The sequence below is a fragment of the Lycium barbarum genome, chromosome 9, assembly GCF_019175385.1.
Source record: "Lycium barbarum isolate Lr01 chromosome 9, ASM1917538v2, whole genome shotgun sequence".
In the NCBI taxonomy this organism is placed as follows: Eukaryota; Viridiplantae; Streptophyta; class Magnoliopsida; order Solanales; family Solanaceae; genus Lycium; species Lycium barbarum.
Window position 1 is genome coordinate 117,496,129 of NC_083345.1, and position 23,250 is coordinate 117,519,378.

Below are 23,250 nucleotides of genomic sequence, written 5' to 3' on the forward strand. Positions count from 1 at the left end.
TTTACCTGAACTAACAAAAGAGGGCAGCCAATGATCCCATCAGAACCAGGAACATTGTGCAGTAGTAAATCCAAGTATGGACATGGTGGTTTACTTGACTCTCCTAATTTCTCAAGCTCCACATTGGCATCAGCTTAAAAAACAAGATTTCTTCACCATTGCAATTCACCATAAGCTTCTTATTAGGCCCTTAAATGAGCCTACCAGCTAATGGATAGTAAAACACTAGTGCTTTGGACAATCCATCATTGATAAATTTTGCTGGATCTTTACCTTTCATTGAAGAATTATATTTGTAAAACATTAATGCAGGAGCTTGGAAACGTACACTCCCTTGATCATCTATGTCAGAAAGACGTTTTGTCACACGAGGTGTTACTTTTGCTGGTACTACTAATTTTTGCTTGTGATGTGTTATTGAAATTGGCATAGTGTGTGCCAAGCGCCGTGCAATTTGTGAAAAGAAAGAGTAGCGCATGATGAGAGTGGTTTCTGAAATATTTAAATGTATATATATATCGTAATAAAAGTATGTATTTTTGGCAAACATTTGGAATTAGATTTATAGAGTTCGAACTGCAGCAAGAAGGAAACGAGGGCATGATGATTATTCATCACAAAAATGTGGTGGTCGGCAAGTTAGACCCGGCAACGAGGGCATGAAAGTTAGACCCTACAGTAATTAATATGTAACTTGTTCCATTCTTCAAATGTACAAATATCGAAACCCTGCAAAGTTCCAGTGGTTATGTGGCCAAAAATTTGGTATTAATTACTCTTTAAGAACGTCTTTTCTGCTCGAGTGTTCGAGAGATTCTAACAGAAAACGTTGTTCATGTTTTCTTTGTGAACAACACTAAATGAAAATCAATAGCTGTTGTTTTTTAATTTTGGTCCGCTGAACATTTTGTTTCCATGTTATTGTTTTGGCTTTTACTTATTATTAACAAAATATCCCTCCACTAAGTATTACTCCCTCCGTCTCAATTTAAGTGACACTATTTGACTTAGCACGGAGTTTAAGAAAGAAAGAAAGACTTTTGAAATTTCTGGTCCAAAACAATCCTTAGATATTTGTGTGGTTATAAATCATCTAATAAAGTTTAATTGTTTCTAAATGTAGAAAGGTGACACTCTTTTAAGGACAGACTAAAAAGAAAAATGTGTTACATAAATTAAGACAGGAGGAGTACTTAATGGTTTCTCAAAACGTGTCCTTAACCCTTTAGCGCTCTAACCGTTGGTTAAAGCTATGTGAGCTGGTTTTTAAACTAAAAAGATCAGAAAGTAGAAGTGATTTTAGTAAATATTACTCCCTCTATTTCAATTTATATGTCATAGTTCTGATTTTGAGGATCAAACTCTTAATTTGGATAATTAACTTAGAATAGAATCTTTAAGTTTTTTAAATAAAATTAATATATTTGGAAACTACGTAAAAAGTATGTAAGTCACAACAATTAACAATTTAAAATATCTAAAAGACATAAGAAAAAATCATAATAAGAAAAAACTCGTTTCGCTCACGAAATTCGTACATCAGCACATAAATTGGTACGAAGGAAGTAACTTTTAGGTTATTTGAAATATTAATTAGTGTTTGCAGAGAAATTTAAAAATAATCACAACTTAATAGAGTAATTAAGGGCCCCTCTTTTTCTTGTTTGCACGGACAAAAAACAACAGGAGAACCAAAAAAAGGTTTTGAAACTTTAAAGACTATGCAAATCCATGATTTATATATCATCACTAGTTAATTTTCCCGTGCTTCACGCGATCATAAAAGACATCTTTAAATCTACAAAATGTATCAATTTGCCAAGTAGTCAAGATATAAGAGCTAAAAGTTTTTGCAGATTCTTACTTTTATAATTTAACTAAGTTACTATGGTACCAAGATCAAATAGAGGAAGTAGACACATAAACATCCTGTGTAGGCATAGATGATATTTAGTGTTGTAGCCGGTCTGTTGGAAGGTATGATCCCTGAACTTCTTTTAAATAAATGTGTGACCAATTAGAGCTACTTCATTGCAGTGAATATACGAACAACAAAAACAATTTCCCTTGGCCCAATGAGTTCAATGTTTACTGTAAATAGAAATTATGAAAATTGCATACTCTTTTGAAAGTTTTAACTAAAGAATCATAGATACATTAACTGATCAAACAATATTTAATGATACACATTTGTTTGGATTATGTGATGCGTATAAGCTTTTCCCACTACGCCTTCCTCACTTTAGTACCAAATGAGTTTGTTTCAATGATAATAAATGAGATTTTATTTCAACAACCCTTTCTGCAAGACTGTTACCCATTTCAATGGTGTCTCACATTGGCAACATTTTGTAGTTGTTGGAGGGTTAATTATTACTTCAATGTACAATTGTAGACCTGCACCAGAACCATACTTGGATTATTACTAAGCTGCAGTAACATATATGTAAGACTGCTATATAACAAGCAAAAAGATTCGACATCATGATTAATAAGGCGTAGATAAGATAAGAAGAAAGATTCTCGATCACCAATACCATATCCAATACGGGAAAAACCTTATCAAAGTATAAAAAGTGCGTTGAACCAAACACAATTTACAGATGCAATAAAAGTATATGCAACATACTGTTCAAAAAATTAGTCTTCAATTCCAAAGAATAAAATCAATTAGAGAGTATTGCACAATCATTGAACTACTTAAGAAAATGCAAATACCGGCCTGGTGTATATTGTACCTGAAAGTAAAAGAGGGAAAATGGGCCCACAAGGGTAAAACGGGTATTTTAAAGATGGAATAGGTAACCAACATTCTAGAAGTTCAGTTCTACTCTCCAATAGCCAATTTAGCCCAAGTATTGTTCAATTTCATCATTCAAAGCAAAACCCCAAATTTGGGTATAAACCATAACTTTTAATCTTTCAATTTCTCAACTAGAAAAGAAGATTCAAGCCTATTGGGTACTAATTCATGATATTCCATGCTTAGATTAGTCAAATCTATCAATCAATCTAGTATTGGAAGAATTTTTTTTTAATAATAAAGTAAAGGTCAAAACCCATCTTCTTCCTTCGGTTCTCTAGATTTTCTACCATCGATTCAAGCTTAGGAAAGGTAAATAAAGGAAATTAAGGTTAGAAAGACTTACCCCAAGAGGAATCCACCTAAAACCTCTTCAAATCGCCTTAGAGAAAGTTAGGAGAAATAATATTTGGAATGGGAAATGAAAAGGTTTCACTAAGCATTGAATAGAATCTGTTTTCAAGTTTTTTGTCATAGTGGTAAGGGGTCTGCTACAGCAGGACCGCTCCCATGACACGCTCATCGCTACAGCGAGTCCGCTCCAGCGGAGCTCTGTTCGCTGAATCGGATTCCCAAGAATCCCTCTGACCCACACCAACGAACCAGGCCTCACCGAGGCAGGACCGTTGTGGCGCAAAACGTCTCGCCACAGTGATAAGTCAAACACTAGCAATTTTGCTAGTTTTTCACTAACTTCTTTCTATAACCCGACAATCATCGAGACCTTCCAGATGCAAGACAGACCTGCAAACATACATAAAAACACGCTACGGACTAACTCGTGGTCTCGAAATTCCCAACAGAGGTCTATTTGACTGGGCAACACCCAATGACCAATGATCAACTTTCCAACCAATAACCCAAAATGCTTCCGAGGGCCTTGGGAATCAAACTTAACATCCACCAAGTCATAGTCGATCCTCCGGACCTCTCAAAATCAATGAATTTCCGAAAAAGGTTTGTTTACCCCAAAGTCAACTATCGGTCAACCGTTTTTCACTTTAAGGCTCTATTTCTCATAAGTCATCATAAATATCATCCGATTACTCGAGAACTGTGTCACCCATCTTCGCAGGTCAAAATACTACTAATAGGGCTCGGGAAAGGGTCAACGGGGGTAAATGGGTCAAAAGCACTATAACGACCAAATGGATTGTTGCACCCGACCTAATCTCCCTATATCTACAACATATACACCAAACGACCTCTTTATTCTTTGTTTGATTTGAAGATGAGGGTTTTCTATTTAAAACCCTAAGCGAGCTGCTTCAGTCGTCTTGATCGATGGCCAGAAATGACAAAATTTCAGGCGAAGACCACCTTTTCTCAGTCAATGTTTGGCTATTTAGGGAAAGAGCATTAATTGCTCTCACCCTCTCTCCTCCATGGCACCGTATCTCAACCTAGAAGAGGTAAACCCCCTTTCTCTGGTTGTATTTCTGTCCAAAACAAGGATAGACATTAATGAATTCCTTTTGGTTGCTAATTTAAATACCCGATTCTCATTGCTGGTTGGAGTTTAGGCTGGATTCAAGATGAATCCCTTTCAAATTCCACTTATCCCACAACGCAAATTAGGGCAAATATTTTTAGATTTGGAGTTCTATAGAAAGAGCCCTATATCTCACATTGGCACATCCATTCATAAACACATTTACACACGTCTCATTAAGAGCAAAAAGACTTGATTTACTTAGGGATTTAGCCTTAAATTGCTGAAGCATTTACTTAATCAAGTTGTTTTAGTCTAAAATTTTCTTTCTGTTTTGTGGCTAAATTTCGGAGTGGAGAAATTGAAGTTTCCAAGTCAATTCTTGACCAAAGGCTGCACAAAAACGAGGTGAATTGTAATGACCTGTTTGGTCGTTACAGTGCTTTCGACCATTTACCCCTGTTAACCCTTCCCGGAGCCCTATTAGTATGATTTTGACTTGCAGGTAAGGGTGGCATAGTTCCCAAGGTAGTTGAGCGAGATTTATGATGACTTTTGTGAAATAGAGCCTTAAAGTGAAAAATAGTTGACCGATTGTTGACTTTTGGGTAAACGGGCCTTTTCAGAAATTCATCGATTCTGAGAGGTCTGGATGGTCGATTATGATTTGGTGGGATGTTCAGTTTGGTTCTCGGGGCACTCGAGAGATTTTTGGGTTATTGGTGGGAAAGTTGGTCTTTGGCCATTGGGTGGTGACCCAGTCAAATAGACCTCCGTTAGGAATTTTGAGACCATGAATAAGTCTATAGCGCGTTTTTATGTATGGTCGCATGTCTGGTTTGTATCTGTAGGTCTCGGGTGATTGTTAGGTTTTGGGTTTGAGTTGGTGAAAAACCAGTAAAATTTCTGGTGTCTGGTGCCCCCTGTAGCGGCGCCCTCTTTGCTGTAGTAGACCCACCTCGGCAAGGCCTAGTCCGCTATAGAGAGGTTGTGTGAATCGTAGTGAGGCACTGTAGTGGAAAGGGATTAGCTATAGCGGACTCGCGATAGCAGGAGCAGAGTCGCTGGCGAGGTTCCACTGTAGCGGTCACTCGACCGCTGTAGTGAACGACATGGATCAGAATCCTATTTAATGCCTAGTTAAAACCCTTCATTTCCTATCCTATATTTATTGTTCCTAAGAATCTTTGAGGCCACTTGAGGAGGTTTCAACCAGATTTCTTTTGAGGGTAAGTTCTCCAACCTAGATTTCATTCATTTACCTTCCTTAAGCATGAATCCATGATAGGAAATCTATAGAACTTAAGAAAGAAGATGGGCTTTGATGTATACTTCATTAATTGAGTTTTAATCTTTCAAAATGAGATTTGTTGATAGATTTGACTAATCTATGCATGGAATTTGACGAATTAGTAACCCATAAGCTTGAATATTCCATTATAGTTGAAGAATTGAATGATTGAAATTTAGGGTTTATACCCAAATTTGGGGTTTTTGACTTGATGATTAAATTGACCTATCCTTGGGTTAGTGCAGCAATTGGGAAGTATAGCAATTGGGGAGTAGAATTGAACTTCTAGAACATTGAGCTACCCATTCCATCTTTAAAATACCTGTTTTATCCACAACTAAAAAACTGCCAAAAATCGACGGACAAAATACCGACGCACTGCGTCGATTCAAAAAACCGACGGACAACCGACTCCCTGCGTCGGGTTTTTACATTTTGATTTTTTTTAATTATTTTAATTAGAAAACCGACGGACGACGTCGGTTTTTTTGGCAGAATTTTGAAAATATATATCCGCGCAAAAAAACCGACGTCCCACGTCGGTTTTATTAAAAAAAAAAAAATTAATATAAAACCGACGGACAATGTCGGTTTTATTTTTAAAAATATTTTAAATAATATGCAATTCAATTTGTTTTTTTAAAAAATAATAAACAATTTTTTTTAGGAAACCGACGGACAGGGTCGGTTTCCAATATTTTTTTTAAAATATTTGAGTCAAATATGGTCAAACGTGCGGGAAAAACCGACGGACAGGGTCGGTTTTGTCCGTCGGTTTTTCTTTAAAAACATGGTAGACGGGTTTTATACCCATTTCTTCTCCTCTTCCAAATTAAAACTCTCATTCCCCTCAAACCCTACCCGCCGCCCCCCTCCCCTCCGCCCAGCCCCGCCGTACAGCGCCGCTGCCTGCGCAGCCCATCCCCACCAACCCAGACCCGTTTTGAAGTTAATTAATTGAGGTTAGTTTCTCTTAAAGTAGGGCTTTTAAAATTCTTTCAATTTTAGTTTTATTTGTAGATTTTAGGCCTAATTCTAATCTATTTATCTTTGTTAAACATCATTTGCAATGTTATCAATGTTGAATTTGTGAAAAGAAAATGTAAACTTTATTTGACTAGTTTAGTTGTCATTTTCTTTGGCTTGAGATTGTGCTATATTTCATGTTCTTTGTCAATGTATTTGTGTTAGCTTAGTTATCATTCGTTGTAATATTTTTAATGTTGAATATGTGCAAAAATGTATACTTTAATTATTTGACTAGTTTTATTTTTGTTGGATTGTGCTTTTTTTTTAGAATTCCATAAGTTATTAGAATTGTTATTGATCATTCCATATTAGAATTGGTTGAGATTGTGTTTTTAAAAGTTAGAATTGTTAAGTTATAGTATTTCTATAACCTCAATACTAAAATGTAAATTTTATTTCTCTAGATTTACTTTTCAATTTTTAGAATTGGTTGGAATTGTGCTTTTCAAAGTTAGAATTATTAAGTTATAATATTTCTATAACCTCAAAACTAAAATGTAGACTTTATTTGACTATATTTGCTTTTCAATTTTTAGAATTAAAGTTAGAATCCATAAGTTATTAAAGTTAGAATTGTTATTGAGAATTCAAAGTTAGAGGTGGTTGGGATTGTGTTTTCTTAAATTATATTTTAAGTTAGAATTTAAGTTATAATATATTTCTATAACCTCAATAATTTGTGCGTATATTTTTGTAGATGGATCGTATGTGGATGTATAATATGAATAATAGTAATCGTGTGGGTGTACATGATGAATTTGTTGAAGGTGTTGATGGGTTTATCACGCATGCAATGACACTTCACCCTTTTTAAAATGAAGGGGTAATTAGGTATCCTTATTCTCATTGTCGATGTATGAAGTATTTGAAACCGGAAGCTGTTAGGGTTCATTTATATAGTCGTGGGTTTAAGCAGAAATATTATGTTTGGACTAATCATGGAGAGACTGATGGGGTCAATGGTATATTTTACAATTTGGTTGTCGGTGAAAGTAGTGTGTCGCAGGAATATAGTCATGTCCAATATGATAGAGTTAATGATATGGTTAATGATGCTTTTGGCGTACAGTCTGGGTTTGAACCTGAGCAAAATTTTGAGGAACCTCCTAATGAAGAAGCAATGTGCTTCTATCAAGAATTAGAAGAGGCTAGTCGTCCACTTTGGGTAGGGAGTCAGCATTCTAAGTTGTCTGTTGCAGTTAGAATGATTAACATCAAATCAGATTTAATGTAACTATCCTCAACACATATTAGAAGAAGTTGATGAAGATGATGTAACTATCATAGAAAATGTCGAGGAAGAATCGACCGATGGACCTGAAATAAGCGATGAGGAAGAATCATCTGATGAAAATGAAACAAGTGAGGATGAGTGGGAGGATAACTAGTTGCATGTTAGTTATTCTATACTTGATAATAACACAATTCTATACTTGTTAAATTTTTACCTACGATCAATATATCATTATTGAGTTATTAATTTTATGTATGCAGATGTCATCAGGTGATTACGTAAGAGAAAAGATAAGAGATGATGACGGTGATGATGATGACGGTGATTACGTAGCCCGGACACCGGATGATCAGTTGTAGTAGTTTGGATTTAATAATGGACTTATATATGTTAAAACTAGTTAATGGTACTTTTGGTTGGACATTTAAATATTTCTGAACTTTGAAGGTCTATTTAGATCATATTTGATATGTTTAGATAGTGTTTGATGTGTTTTATTATTACTTAGGGTAATTTTATGTGTTGTAGCTCTTTTAGAATTGATTGAGAGCATTTTAATGCTAGTTTTGAGCAGCTTTTGGTACTGGTTTCTGTGCAGGTGTGGCTGCAGAAAATGCATGAATTGTATGCAAGAAATTTTTTCAGAAAACCGACGCAATCCGTCGGTTTTCTGGAAATTAATTTTGGAATTTTCCAGAAAACCGACGGAAAACCGACTCAGTCCGTTGGTTTTCTGGAAATTAATTCTTAAATTTTATGAAAAAACCGACGCACTGTGTCGGTTTTTTATTTAAAATAAAAAAAATTAAATAAAAAACCGACGCACTGCGTCGGTTTTTTCATAAAATATATGTATTTTTTTAAATAAGATAAAAAATCAGAAATTAAAAAAACCGACTCAGTCCGTCAGTTTTTTTAATTTTTTAAAATTATTGAATAAAACCCGACGAACCGCGTAACCGACGCAGTCTGTCGGAAAAAACTGACGTGGTCCGTCGGTTTCCAAAAAGCGAGGCTATGTAAACCGACGGACCGTAATGGGTCGATTTCCCATCGGTTTCGTTATGTTATATCCCGTATTTTTGGACTAGAAAAATTTAATCGTCCAATACGAGCAAAATTTACACGAGCACGGAGGATTTGATCACATTCAAGTATGCAAATTAAGAACTCGGTGTATAAGAGGATGAAGTCCCGAAATGATTTAAGACGGTAAAACGTGACATCGATGGTTGGAAATAATATTTTATGTGTGGCAAAAAGAGGTCATGAACTAGTGACATATCATAGGAGCATAAAATGTGTATATAAGGTGTGCTAAAAAAATGATTACTATTTAAGTGAACTGAGAGCAAGAACTAGTTATGTGGATAAATTAAAAGTGGCTGAAGGTAGCGTGAAACAAAAATAATTAGTCAAAATATTTGGATGATGCTAAGAGAACAACATTTATATGCGGGTCCCACAAAGGGATAATCATCATTATAGGTAATATTGGACAAGGACATATGTTAAGTGATAGTAGTGAGTGTCATGTGTCCTTGTCATGTGAATTAGACAAAAGTGGCATTAAGTGTTATGAGTGAGTCATAAAGCACATAAAGTGCATGGGGATACATTCAAGGCCAAGGAAGTGAATGCCTTTTTGCATTTACAATTGCTGCACATTACTTTCTACTTGGAGAATTCCCATTTTTACATTACTTCCATTTTTGCTTCTTAAGAAACGTACCAGCACCCTAAATTAAACCATTCTCTCTTAGCTAATCATTTGTTTCTTAAGAAAATTAGCACTAACCATGGCTGCCAAGCTCACGGCCATGGCAGTCCACAATAAGGCTCAAGATTTTGATAGCAAAAAAATAAAATATAATAAATAATAAATAAATAAATAATCTTCGAGGTGTTCTAAGTGTTTGAGGGAGCAGCAAGATCAGAAGTTAAAGTTGAAGAAGATGATATGGGCAAATTGTGCAAGTTATTGGAAGAACTGTCCTAATTATATTTGAGGTAAGGCTTCTTCTTTTGTCATGAAATTGGAGTTAATGATGTTTTAGTGGAAAGATTAAATTGTATTAAGTGGAATTGGAAGTAAGAAAATTGCATGATTAAGTGTTGGTGTTGAAATGGACAGAATTGAAGTTGTTTAAATTAGAAATGGGTTTGATTGTGGTTGTTGTTATTATTGTTATGAATTATGTATTAAAAGTAAAGGAATTATGTATGTTGATGTTGAGGTGTTGTTTGAGCCGTGTAGAGGGCTGCTCTAATTAGAAATGGTGAATTAATTTTAGTTAGTATTGTGGTTGTTGTTGACGTGGATTATATGATGAGAATGAAGGAATTAAATGGTTAAAGTCGAAGTTGTATTTGTTTTATGGGCTGTTGCAAGGACTTATTGTGATATCAATGTAATTTTCTTGCATATGAATGAACGATGTTGTTGTCGTGTATTTGCTGGTATAATGCACTAATTTAGATGAAAGAAGTGTATACAAGCATTGGCATCCGAACGTACATTGGGCTGTTTTGGGAGTAATTTAAGAATGGATTTAATTCTAGTTTGATATGAAATTGTTGGTATTGTTGTTGTTGGTATTTTTTATTGATGTTTGGCTAAGTTGGAATTCGAGGATTGTTAAGTTTACAGGGGAAATGCTGCCCAAATTTTGTTAAGTTTCATTCGTACTTGGATTGGTTAGTAAGTGATGTGGATAATCTAACTGTGGCCTATGTTATCTTAATTTTAGACCTGCGAGCTCGGGAAGTAGACGTTGGACATTAGATAGAGTTCAAGGTATGTGAGGCTAGTCCTTTCTTTCTATGGCATGAATCTTATAGCTTGACTCTCTTTTTATCCATGAGTTTCCTTAAGTTCTGGAAAATATGAGTCTATGTCCATAATTAGCCACACAAGGTAATGAGTAAAGTATAGAAATTCCAATACTCATGTTGTGATGATCCTATGATGTTAATGATGCTATTTATTGCTTACACTCACCTTATATGCTAATTCCTTCAAGGTGAGGCAGGATATCAATGAATGTTCCATAATGACGTCGGAAGCCACCGACCTTACGTCGCTCCGATATAGTTATGATTTTTGATTGGGATCTTATGCATGCTTTATATATATACGTATGTATTTTCTCACACCGCGCCGCGCTATAGTCGGCCGGGCAGGCACGTAGATGTGCACACCACTATAGTGGGCAGCTTATACCCCGGACGCGGGAGGCCTGGACGCAGGCTATGATTATCACACCGCTCCTACATGGACGGGCAGCTTATACATTATCACACCGTACCTATATGGACGGGCAGCTTATATATGTATACATACATGACATGATAATGATTATGAGTAAGTCAACATGCATTATTTCATTTATATTTGACAGCCAGTACAAATTTCTCTTTCTTGATGCTTCCTTATTTCATTGATGCCTTCCTATTTCATTGATATATTGTTATTGTTTATGCCTCTCATACTCAGTACAATATTCGTACTGACGTCCGTTTTCTTCGGACGCTGTGTTCATGCCCACAGGTAGACAGGGAGGTGAGCTTGATCCATATTCTTAGTAGTTGTCAGCTGATTGAGAGCACTCCATTGTTCGGAGGTGCTTATGTTTATTCTTTTGGTTCATATATGTATTTCGCGCACAACGGAGTCTGGTTCCGTTTATATGTATAATATGTCAGTAGAGGCTCGTAGACGTGCAGTGTGGGTTAGATGGTCTCACAAGATTACTATGTTATATTTGTATATGATATTTTGATAGCCTAAGGGGCACATGTATATAAAATCATTGGTGTTTTTTTAAATGAAAAATGGTTGTCTTATGATTATGATATTATGAATGATAAAGAAATGTAAAATGGGTATGACGAGTGAGGAAAGGAGCGGTGCTCGGTGGTTAGCCCCGGGTACCCGTCGCGGCCCTATTCGGGTCGTGACACGTTAAAACCCGTCAGTTTTCGTCATCGGTTTTTCCCTTTTTTTAGTAGTGATCCTTGTAGGCATGTTTCCCCTCTTTTACTTAGTTGATTTTTATTCGAACAAATGTATAGCAATATGGGTATCGTTATTTCTCGTTTCTAACTTAAAATTCGATAATGGATAGACTTTGAGTATTTGGAGGCTCTCCGGAAAGATAAGGCAAGGGTTTGATTGTTTATGGCTCTAGCTTCACAGCCAGGTAGGTTACGACTTACCTTTTGGTTAGATTCTAGTTAGCAAAGGATATGTAGAATTTAGTTATTAACGGAGAAAGAATGTTAAGCCTTCGTATATGAAGTTGGGATGGATATTCTTAGGATTGGTATTGTTGACGAATTTGTGGGCTTGTTGCCTCTTTGTGGTTTATTGACTTGTTGCCATGTGTGTGATATTGGACTTGTACTTAGTTGCCATATTGTGATTATGATACGATTGTCACTCACTTATCGTGACATTAACATACATAGAGGAAATGACTTGACTTGATATTGATATTGTGATGTGTGTCCATGTATGGCACGATTGAGATTTGATTATGATTTACACTTGAGATTCATACATGCATATCATTCATACACATTCTACATGATTCATTGACATGAGCCCTGATTTGATATTAATAATGATAAGAGGGAAAGTGAAACATCTGAGGCTTCTTAATATGTTGTTTGCAATGGGCATATTTTGTATGGCCTCTCTTGCATATATATATATATATATATTTGGTGTTACCTATGTGGTCCGAAGGGAAATTGTTCCGGAAGTGGGATTGTACAGATTTGGGAATAAGTTCACATTGGTAATTGATTTACGGATGTTGTTATGCTTATTCATCCTCATGATTATTTTGAAATTAGCATTCATACATGAATTTCATCTTGCATTAGTTTAGCATTACTACATTCATTCGCTTATACATGATGGAAATGGTTCATAAATGATTGATGAAAGATTTATGGCAACTATGAAAGATTTTGTCTGTAGCACGTGTGTACGCTATCACATTGCACAGGCATTCATATTGCATCCATTCACATCTCTGATTCTGGTTTATGTATCGATTGTATTGCATGGTGCGTTTTAACCTTGATTCCTTGGTTGTTGATTTATTAGAGATGTTGTGTGCCAGTTAATCACTTACCTAGACACTTGATGGATTCGAGGGCTAGAGGTTCCGCCTAGGCTATGACTGTAGACTACTGAGATCTAGTGTGGTTCACATTATTGCAAGACTTACGTGGATGTGCTCAGTGACTGCATTTGGACGGCTTATCTACCTATCTTTCAGTATCTTTCTTTTATGTATGTTAGCTAATTGTTATCGGCCTATGATGCCTACTAATACGTGTTGTTTGTACTGATACTGCTCTTACTACATCTTTTCGGGATGTGGAGCTGTTCCAGGTACTTGAGCGATATTTAGTTAGCCTTTGAGGATCTCATGGAGTTCATCTAAACTTTTCTATTAAATTCTCATTCTAAACCAAAGTTGTATTCAGGTTGGGGTTATAACTTTTATTCAAGTTGTATACTTAGAAGCCCTTGTGCTGTTCAGACCAGATTCCTTGGGTAATTTAAGTATTTCGCAATTATTCATTTTGTATGATATTTGAGACTTATTAGCATTAATATTATTCTTCCGCATTGATAAATTGTATGTTGGGTAAGGGAATGGTTTACCCACCAGGGCGGAGTGTGTAGGTGCCCGCTCGACTCTCGTTTTGGGTCGTGAAAAGTTGGTATTAGAGCCCTAGGTTACACAGTCTATAAGTACAAGAGCATGTCCAGTAGAATCTTGCGGATCGGTACGTATGAGCTTCGTACATATCTGCGAGAGGCTATAGGACTTCAATCAATTGTGCTACTTCATTCGAATTGGTATCTAGTCAATTCTAATTGGTATCTGAATATCCTTATCTTATTCTACCGTGAATGGGGAAAACTCATCTTTAAATTTTTATGTGAACAATTTTTGTTATGTCATGTTGTGGTATGGTACCAGATGTGTCATCCTGATTTGGACGCGTGACCAAGTTTAGTTTCTAGCTTTGGCTTGAGAATTTATCTGTGTGGGATTGTGGTTAAGACTCATTTATTGTGGGGGTTTTCTTGAGAAATGGGAGAGATGGTTTAGAGGGTCAACAATTCATCAGCGGCAGTGTATTAGAGTTCGATATGCGGGGACGAGTGTAAGTTCGGTAAGGATCATCGGATTTGGAAAAAGTATAGTGACCGCGTGTAATAAAGAAGAGAAGTTGAGAATAAGGACATGAAAGGCAACTTTTGTGGCAGACATATAGTGAAGTAAGATTTCTTAGGGTATTTTGGTATGAGCACTTTTCGTGATAATGGGACGGAGGCGTAAGGAAGAGGATATGGATAGATTAATCTCCGTTATTAGGAAGGAAAAAATTTGGTATCTGACGTGTTCGTCAGGATAAGGTTGCAATTGGTACAAGAGTGAATTTCGTATTCGGTCGTGAAAAGTTAAATTGAACTTCGATGTGACTACATGGTAGTGGTTTGTGGGTTCTTCAAGGAAGTGGTTATTAGTTCTAGGTTAGAAAGAAATGTTACTTGTGATGATTAGAGACTTAAAATATTGAGCAACTGTGATCCTGGTCCTTCAGTAAAAGGGTACGTTCGTCGGGTTATTGATGTGTCACGAAATTCCAACATATTTGATGCTTTTTTTACGGCGAATTTTACTTGTTTTTCAAGCATGTCTGGGTCTTTTGATGTGTTTTTGTTGCGTTACAGGTATTTATCATGTTTGTGGAGAAAGTTTTGAAAATCGCTTAAAAAGATGTTCAAGAAAGATAAGTAACTGAAGCTGGGATTTTACAGAGCAAAAAGATGGACAATATTTACGGGCCGTCAATTCCACTGTAGATTAGTCACGAAGAAGTCTCACCTGGAGAGGAAATTCATGGCAGAAAGTACGGACCGTATATTATTTATGGTTCGTAAATCCTACCATAGATCATTTACAGGAAGTCTCAATTGAAGGAATAATCTACGAACTAGTTCTACGGACCCTAAAATATTTACGGTCCGTCAAAAGGGAGCGTAGATATGGGTAGCAGAATGAGATTTTATGGACAAGAGCTGAAGGTTTTACGGACCATATAATATTTACGGTTCGTATGTTGATCCGACGAGGGCAATTTTGTCAACTTGTTTTTCCCGGCTTAGACAATTATAAATACCTAATGTAGGTTTCTTGTAGGCTACAATTCACTAGATTTCAGTCTTAATTTTTTAGCATTGAATACTCATAGTTTTTGAAGTCTGTTTGTAATTATAAGCAATAGCCATTATTTTCTCTTCAATTCCAATCAATCATTCGTAAGCATTATGATCTCAATTATCTATTATTGTTGTTGTTGTTCTTCTTCTTCTATGAGTAGCTAAATTTCTTTACTAAGGTTGTAAACCCAAGGATGGGTGTTTTGTGATTGGGAATTGGGATTGATAGATGCATAATGGATTGTTAGGGTTTATTTATTTTCGTTCTTCATTCATAATTAATGGTTGCAAACATTGATTAAATCCATAAACTTTATCTAACTTGGGAAAGTATTTAGGGTTTGGTAAGAATAAATAACAAGAACTCAAGGCTTTAAACCTTGTTTAATAAGTTCACTTAGGAATAAGAGGAATTTACTTGGCATAATTAACCGCTCTTCATACATACTTTCTTATCTTTGGGAAAAGCATAGAAAGAAATAATCTTTTCTTATTGGAAATTAGTCTAGATTCACATAGAGGTTAAGTGTATTCATACAACAATCCATTAGAAGTATATCAAGAGCAAGACCCATGACCATACACTTTATCTGACAGGGACACAACCTTGGTTATTTTTACCCATATATTTACAACTCAATTACTAGTCACTCTAAATTAGTCCACAAACCAAAACTCTTATAATACCCTTTTTCTAGAAAATACAACAAGACCGCAAGATTAGTATAATACTCGTTTAGTAAACTTTTCACACCATATTCCCTGTGGGGCTCGACCCCAACCTAGTTGGGTTACTCTATTTAACATCGTCCGCTTTACGCTAATAAAAGGTGTAATTTGAGCGTATCAAATTTTGGCACCGTTGTCGGGGAATACAATTTTGAAATTACTAAATAGTGCTTACTCTTCTTAAAGTCTTTGTCCTATTCTAACACACCTTGTTTGCTGCAGACGATACACTTCCAGTCGAGAACATGTTTGGTGATGAGTCAAATATGGAGGAAGACTTTGCATATGCAATAGTTCATCCTAGGGCAGCTGCTACTACTATCAAGTTTGAAACGTCCCTTTATCATATGCTCAAACAAGAGGGATACTTTCGGAATGCAGTCGATGATGATCCTCTCCAGCATATAACAAACTTCCTGGAGGTATGTTCTCATCATATCCAAAGGGGTATGCCTCAAGAAGCTGTTTGGCTAAAACTCTTCAAATATTCATTAGCCGGAGGTGTGAGAAAATGTTTCACAAAGCTGCATCGAAACTCTATTGCTACATGGGAAGCGATAGTCAAGGTGTTTCTTAGAAAGTGGTATTCCCCTGAGTAAAAGAGCTGAGATTCATGATCATATTTACGAGTTCAAACAACGTCATAGGGAGCAACTTTTTAAAGCTTGGGAGAGGTACAAAGAATATTTGGATAGGAGTCTGAACCATGGTTTCCCAGATAATATTCTGAAGGAGAAGTTCTAAAGAGGGTTGGATCCTATGACCCAAGCAATAGCCACTAATGCTGCTGGCGGGTGTTTCATGAATAAGTCCTATTCTAATATTACTGATATACTAGATCGATTGACTACACACAATCAAGCATGGCATTCTAGTAATTCTGATGGTTTATCACTTAGGACACCATTGATCCAAAATATTATGAAGGATCGCTAGGAGACGTAGCAGACGTTGTGTCACGCCCCAAAACCCACCCTAGACGTGACCGTCATCCGACGTCATGAACAACATCGGAAGAACCTAAACGACACAATAATAACACTTAAACCCGCCAGGTTCAATATTCACCTCCAACAGTTTATATAATAAATGTAACAAACCATGAATATATGAATTAAATCAGCGGAAGTCTTTATAATTTAAATAATTCAACCAAAACATGATAGTGTGCCCGAAAGAGTTAAACAATAACTCTTCTTCTATCCACATTCGAATGTATACTAAGGAGCTTCTAAGAATAAGGAATAAATGTCTAACTCATCGGGACGCAACCTGGAAACTAATATAAATAAATGGAATTAAATAAATAGGGTGTCCCACGAATGAAAGTGTGGGCTCACAAAATCAGCAGCAACCGCAAGTCCTTCCTAAACGCCCGGAGTATCAAGAACCTGCTCTTCACCGTTACCTAACATACCATCAAAAACAACAATGGTATGTCTGAGTACTTCGTACTCAGTGAGTGCCTCGGGGACAACAAGTAATATGAAAATAAGGTACAATAATACATAAAGAAGTCAGTTCTGAAAATAGTATGAAATCAGTGTAAAAATAGTTATTCAACTGGTGTATCTCAATAAGCATTATTAAAGCCGATTTTGAAGCCTCTTGTCAATTACAACTTTCAAATATGCTTTTTACAATTGGTCGATATTGTCAACAACAGTGCCATGAAAGAATAAGAATATCACACATACCAATACAGGCCCAAGAATCAAGCACATTGAAGGGGTGACTTTAGAGGTTTCCTTGTCACAACGCACCACACCGGAATATGGAATTCTCGGTGGCTATCCGTCCTTTCGAATAGCTAGGTATTAACTGCACTTTGGGTAGCGAGACCGGAAGTGGCCACTCTTCCTCCCAAATGGCTAGGCAATTACCACACTAGGATCCATAGTGGCTACCCTTCCTCCCGAGTAGTTAAGCCAAACACAACAACAAAGTTCATAGCATAAAAGCCGATTCACAATTTGTCTCAAAGTATGTCACACCATCAATTAGCATTAAAGTTCATTATGTTATATCGTAAAGATAAATCATTTTAATGAAGGTCTTGAAAACGTTTATACTTCTTTAACCAAGATCTCAATGTCATAATTCATCATGAAAACATTAATACCAATTCTTAGCCATCATTATTGATTATATCTTATCGAGGAAAAACAATTATGATTTCATATACGTATATAGAGGATAATACTGTCACGACCCGCCTAGTGGGCCATGACGGGCACCCGGAGTTGACTACCGAGCACCACGCATCATACTACTATCGTCTTAACCTGTACACATATAAGTTCCATAAAACATGCATGCACATACATATATATATACATAAGCCCTCGCAGCGGCAAAAGAACAATATACACAAGGTACAATGAGGGTTACACAACATCCACTACCCACACATGAGTATCTACGAGCCTCTAGCTAAGACACTGAAGTCATGAGGACGGGATAGGACCCCGCCATATCCAAGTATGTACACAAAAGAATATATTAGAACTGCACTTCCGGAATATGTAAGTGCTCCTGTGTAAGCTGATATGGCTCCTAGGAAGCTGGGTCCTCTCCCTATCTACCTGTGGGCATGAACACAGCGTCCAAGAAGAAAAGGGACATCAGTACGAGAAATGTACTGAGTATGTAAGGCATGCATCATAAAATAACAAAGAAACAGAAAGATAAAATAAAGGTAAGAAGACAACTGGTGACTGCTTGCCTCTCAAGGCGAAGTCATGCATGCATGCTCATAAAAATATCATCATATCATATATTGCTGCGGAACGTGCAGCCCGATCCATATATCATCATATATCAATATATTGCCGCGGAACGTACGACCCGATCCATTACCCATATATCCCGCGTCCGGGATGATATCATAGATACCAGCTGATTAGGTGGCTATGCATTTATAGTGCCTCACCTTTTCCCATGTCCCCTATATACATATACATATCATATACACATATCATATACGTAGCATGCATGAGAGCCCAAACAAAAGTGCACCTTATCGGAGTGACGTAAGGTCGTGAACCTCCGATTACATTATGGCATCATCCTCATCGCTACGTCTCACCTTGAAGGAACTAATATTATGAGGTGAGGCAACAAAGATAAATAGTATCAATGAAATCATAAGCATAGAAATATCTACATCATGAAGTCATCATTGTCGTCTTTATCGTTATGGAACGTAACTCGTAAGAAATTCTCAAAGTTCTTCAAACTTCATCTTTAGGGATGTAAGAAGGTCATGGAAGTATAGGGAAGAAATTATGAAACAAAAGTCATGCCTTTGAAGGAAAGCGAATAGCCTTACATACCTTTTTCGTTTAACTAATCTATCGCGTGCTTGTTCTCCTTTAATGCCCACGTTCTACCTTCAAGAGAATTCGTATCGACATTAGCTAACAATTATAAGAACGGACTTACTAACGCTAGAGAAAATTGGGCAGCATTTCCTTTGTTTATACTACTTTTCCCATGTTTTATATCAGCTCCCAAACGTTCATATCAACATTCACAATATTGCAACCAACAATCATCATTTATCTACAATTGCCACAATTCACCATTTCCTTTCAATTTCTCCACAATTATGGATATAGCTCATTATCGCGTTTTCTCATATACAATACTCATTCCATGTTCTATAGGTCATTCATAACATGCTTACAATCTCAACATACCAATATTCGTAATTCAATCCAACTATTGTTCAACAATAACACTATTCACTCCTTTATGACCCATTTTCTATATTCTTCTACAATCCAGGTGTTTCAACTTATCAATACTTCAAACATCATGAAAATACCATGAAACTTACCTTAGATTGCATAGAAACAAGCCTTTAATGGAAATACTCTTCTAGCACCAAAACCTTACTTCACTTCCTTTGGGTTTTCTTGAGATATATGAACTTTTACTAAGTTTCACACACATATTTTCATGGATTTGAAGTGGTTGATCTTGGCTTTCCTTGATTTTTCTTGTGGATGAATGTTAGAGAGAATATTATAGAGGTTCTTGACAAAAAATGGTGAAAATATGAGTTGTGGGTCGAGTTTGGTCTATTTAACGTGGTCCAGAAAATTCTGGACCGACACAACATGCGGCACACTTTGCTAAACGCATGTTGTGTCGCAAAGCTTGCAGAATCACAAAATTTCACTGGCACACTTTTCTGCGTAACTGCGTGGCCGCATGTCATGTTTTCTGGACGCATGTTGCTCCGCAAAGTGCGCCAGAATGTGATATTTTTGCCAAACTCTCTCCGAAACTTAACTCCGATGATCCGACGAGTCTTAAACCTTCCCCGAAGCTTACTAAACATGGTTTTCCTCCATTATATACTCAAGATGAACATGTCTACCCCCATGACCTTGAAAAATTTATCCTACTTCCCAAGGCTAGGACAATTAGCATTCGGCGAAACTCAACATATGAAAATGAGAGGTGTAAATAAATACAATCAAGGTCTAGTGTGGGTTTGCCCCCTCACGCACACCAACCATAATCAAGGCAAGGAATAGAGTTCAAAAGCCTGAAAAGTTCACCTTTTTATTTAATAAAAAACCTTAAAAAAATATATATACATCCAAAACAAGTTTCCAAAAAGAGACATACAATCATAACCAAAGAATTCATAAAAACCGATCGAAAGAGTATGTTCAAAAGAGACATACCTTAATTCCCACTCAAGCGTACTTCCCACAATCCAAAAATTATTATACAATATGTTTATAGAGGAGAGGTTAGAACTCTAACCTATTTCCACCCATAAACCATTCTTACCAACGAAAGCTAGGGTTTTCATGACAAGAACGTGTTCTTGAACACTTCATGAATCAATCATGGATTCTAATCTCATAGGACAACCTACACTAGTCTAAACCCTCTAAATAATATCACAAAAGTCAAGGATCATACCTTATTGAAGGAATATTAACTTCTCCCAAACGTCCATTTCTTCTTCTCTTTCTTGGATTTCAAGAATCTAGGGTTTGTGGAAGATGAACTAGTGTTAATTTGATGTTAGATTGATGAATTAATGATGGGAATTGATCAAGCACTTACCTTATATGTTTTGGGGAAACCCTAGGGTTGTTTCCTCTCAAAAAGTCGGCCAAAACAAAGTGGGAATGAATATAACGAAGTTAGCCCTTTATAAAATTCGGGAAAAATCGCTTTAGGCGTAAAATGGCCTGGTACGCCGCCTGGGGCGTCGCCCAGGGCCGCAAACACAGTGTATGCATTTTGACGGCATCAAAATTTTAAGTTTACTAAAAATTTGGCCTGAGGCACCGCCCGGGGCGCCGCCTAGTGTGCCTCGCACGCTTAATTTTCGCACTGCACAGATGATGCTCAGTAAAATGGGCATAACTCTTAATACAGAGCTCTATTGGAGCTAGGCAGCCCTGTTGGAAAGGTATTTTAAATATCTACAACTTTCATTAAGGAAGTTTTCCCAAATTCTCAACCTATTTTCACGAAACCAGCTTAGAAGTCTGACCTAGTGAAATTTAGACGAGCTTGAGAACTCTTACGAACTTCACTATTTGGTATTGATCTTAAATCAACTATTTCCAGACAAAATCATATTTATAGGACATCATATGCCTAAAATGTCACATTACTTCTCATTTAATACATTCACACCTGACTCAAATTTACGGAGTGTTACACGTTGGCACAACTGGCTAGTGGTATCTCTTTACTAACGAATAGGCTTGATGAAAAGGGAAACAAATAAGGTAAACGTGTGTGAAGATATCTCAGGCATGCCGCCTAGAATGTACCAAAGAGGTCTATATCAAGAGGTTCCCCCTCCGCCAGTTGAAAACATTCACTATGCAGACTACATAGCAAAAGGGGATATTCCTAGACCAATTCATAGATACTGGAGACCTCAGCAGGGGCAGGGTGCATACAACAACAACCAATGGAACTACAATAACAACTATAGTGGACCGAACCAAGGTAGATACAATAACAATAATGGTCACTTCGAAAACAAAAGTTTCAACCCCTACATTCCACTAAAAAAACAGTCTAATGATCAATGTAGTTCGAGATTGAAGTCAATGCTTGAAAAAGGTTTGGCAGGTCAGACAAATATTGAAAAAACATTATTTGGGCTATCAGAGATTGGTTTCTCACTCAGCGTTATTCAAAACCTTGAACAGGAGATGCGTGATCTTTCTAGAGAGCAGCATCCTGCTAGAAAGGGACGAGTTCCTAGTGATACTATTCCAAACCCTAAGAATGGAGGTGGTGGTATGGAGTGTACTTTTTCCATTAGCACGAGAAGCGGTAAAATACTTCAAAGTTCTGACTAGAAGGTGGTTGATCTAGATCCAGTTAGTGAGGAAGAAGAGGTGCAGTCTGATGTGCCCATTGTGGATGATAAGGTCCGTGGTGAAGAAAAAGTTGTTAATACTCCAGATGTTGCTCCTGATACTCGAAAACAGACGATAAAAGGAGCTCTTCGCCCTTTGACTTAGATGTACAAAGCAAAACCTTCCTTTCCTCAGAGGTTGGCAAAGAAGAATGATGAAGCTAAGTTTCAAAAGTTCTATGATCAGTTGAAGCAGTTAACAGTGATTTTTCCATTCTTAGATGTTGTGAAAGAGATGCCCGAATTTTCTAAGTTCGTGAAAGACCTACTTACGAAGCAGAGGTCTGTTCAACATGAGACAGTGAAACTAATTCATCACGTGAGTTCGATTATTGCTTCCACCATATTTCAGAAAATGGGAGATCCAGGGGTGTTTACCATTCCGTGTAATACTAGGCATCATGCTTTCGCTCGTGCTTTGTGTGATAATGGGGAAAGTATCAATCTAATGCCTCATTCTATTTACAAGCAATCCATATTGGGAATGCCTAGACCGACTCCTATGTGGTTACAAATGGCGGACAGATCCATCAAGAGGCTAGTTAGGGTTGTAGATGATGTGTTGGTACAAGTGGGTGAGTTCATGTTACCTACAGATTTTGTTATTCTGGATTGTGCGGTTGATAAAGATATTCCCATCATCTTAGGAAGACCCTTCGTTGCTACGGGCAGAGCACTTATGGACTCTGAAAAGAACGAAATCAAATTTTGAGTGAATAATGAAGAGATGAGTTTTCAAGCAAGTGAAGGGATGAAGTTGCCAATTAATTTTGAGAATATCTCGGTTATAGTTTCATTTGATGGGATTGATGATACCGTCGAACATAAAATAGAGGAAGAAAGTTTGGGAGAAGCTCTTGCTGCTATTCTGGTGAAATTTGATGCTGATAATATGTAAGGCTACGTGGAAACTGTAAATGCGTTCGAGGGTCTGGGTTCTTACACTTACCACCCAAGAAATCTTGAACTTGACCTTGAAAATAGAACCACTCCACCAGCTAAGCCTTCTATTGTTTAGCCACCAAAGCTTGAGCTTAAGCAGCTCCCATCACACTTGAGGTATGAGTT

At 36.8% G+C, this 23,250-nt stretch overlaps 1 protein-coding gene and 1 pseudogene across 1 annotated transcript; one reads left to right on the forward strand and one right to left on the reverse strand.

Moving 5' to 3' along the window:
• LOC132612239 (methanol O-anthraniloyltransferase-like) overlaps nt 1-499 on the reverse strand; it is a 34,385-nt pseudogene extending 33,886 nt beyond the window's left edge.
• A 21,918-nt stretch (nt 500-22,417) lies between these two features.
• Nucleotides 22,418-22,894, forward strand: LOC132612240 (uncharacterized). The gene has a single exon (XM_060326547.1). The coding sequence runs from the start codon at nt 22,418-22,420 to the stop codon at nt 22,892-22,894; it is 477 nt and encodes a 158-aa protein (XP_060182530.1).
• The last annotated feature ends 356 nt before the right edge of the window (nt 22,895-23,250 follow it).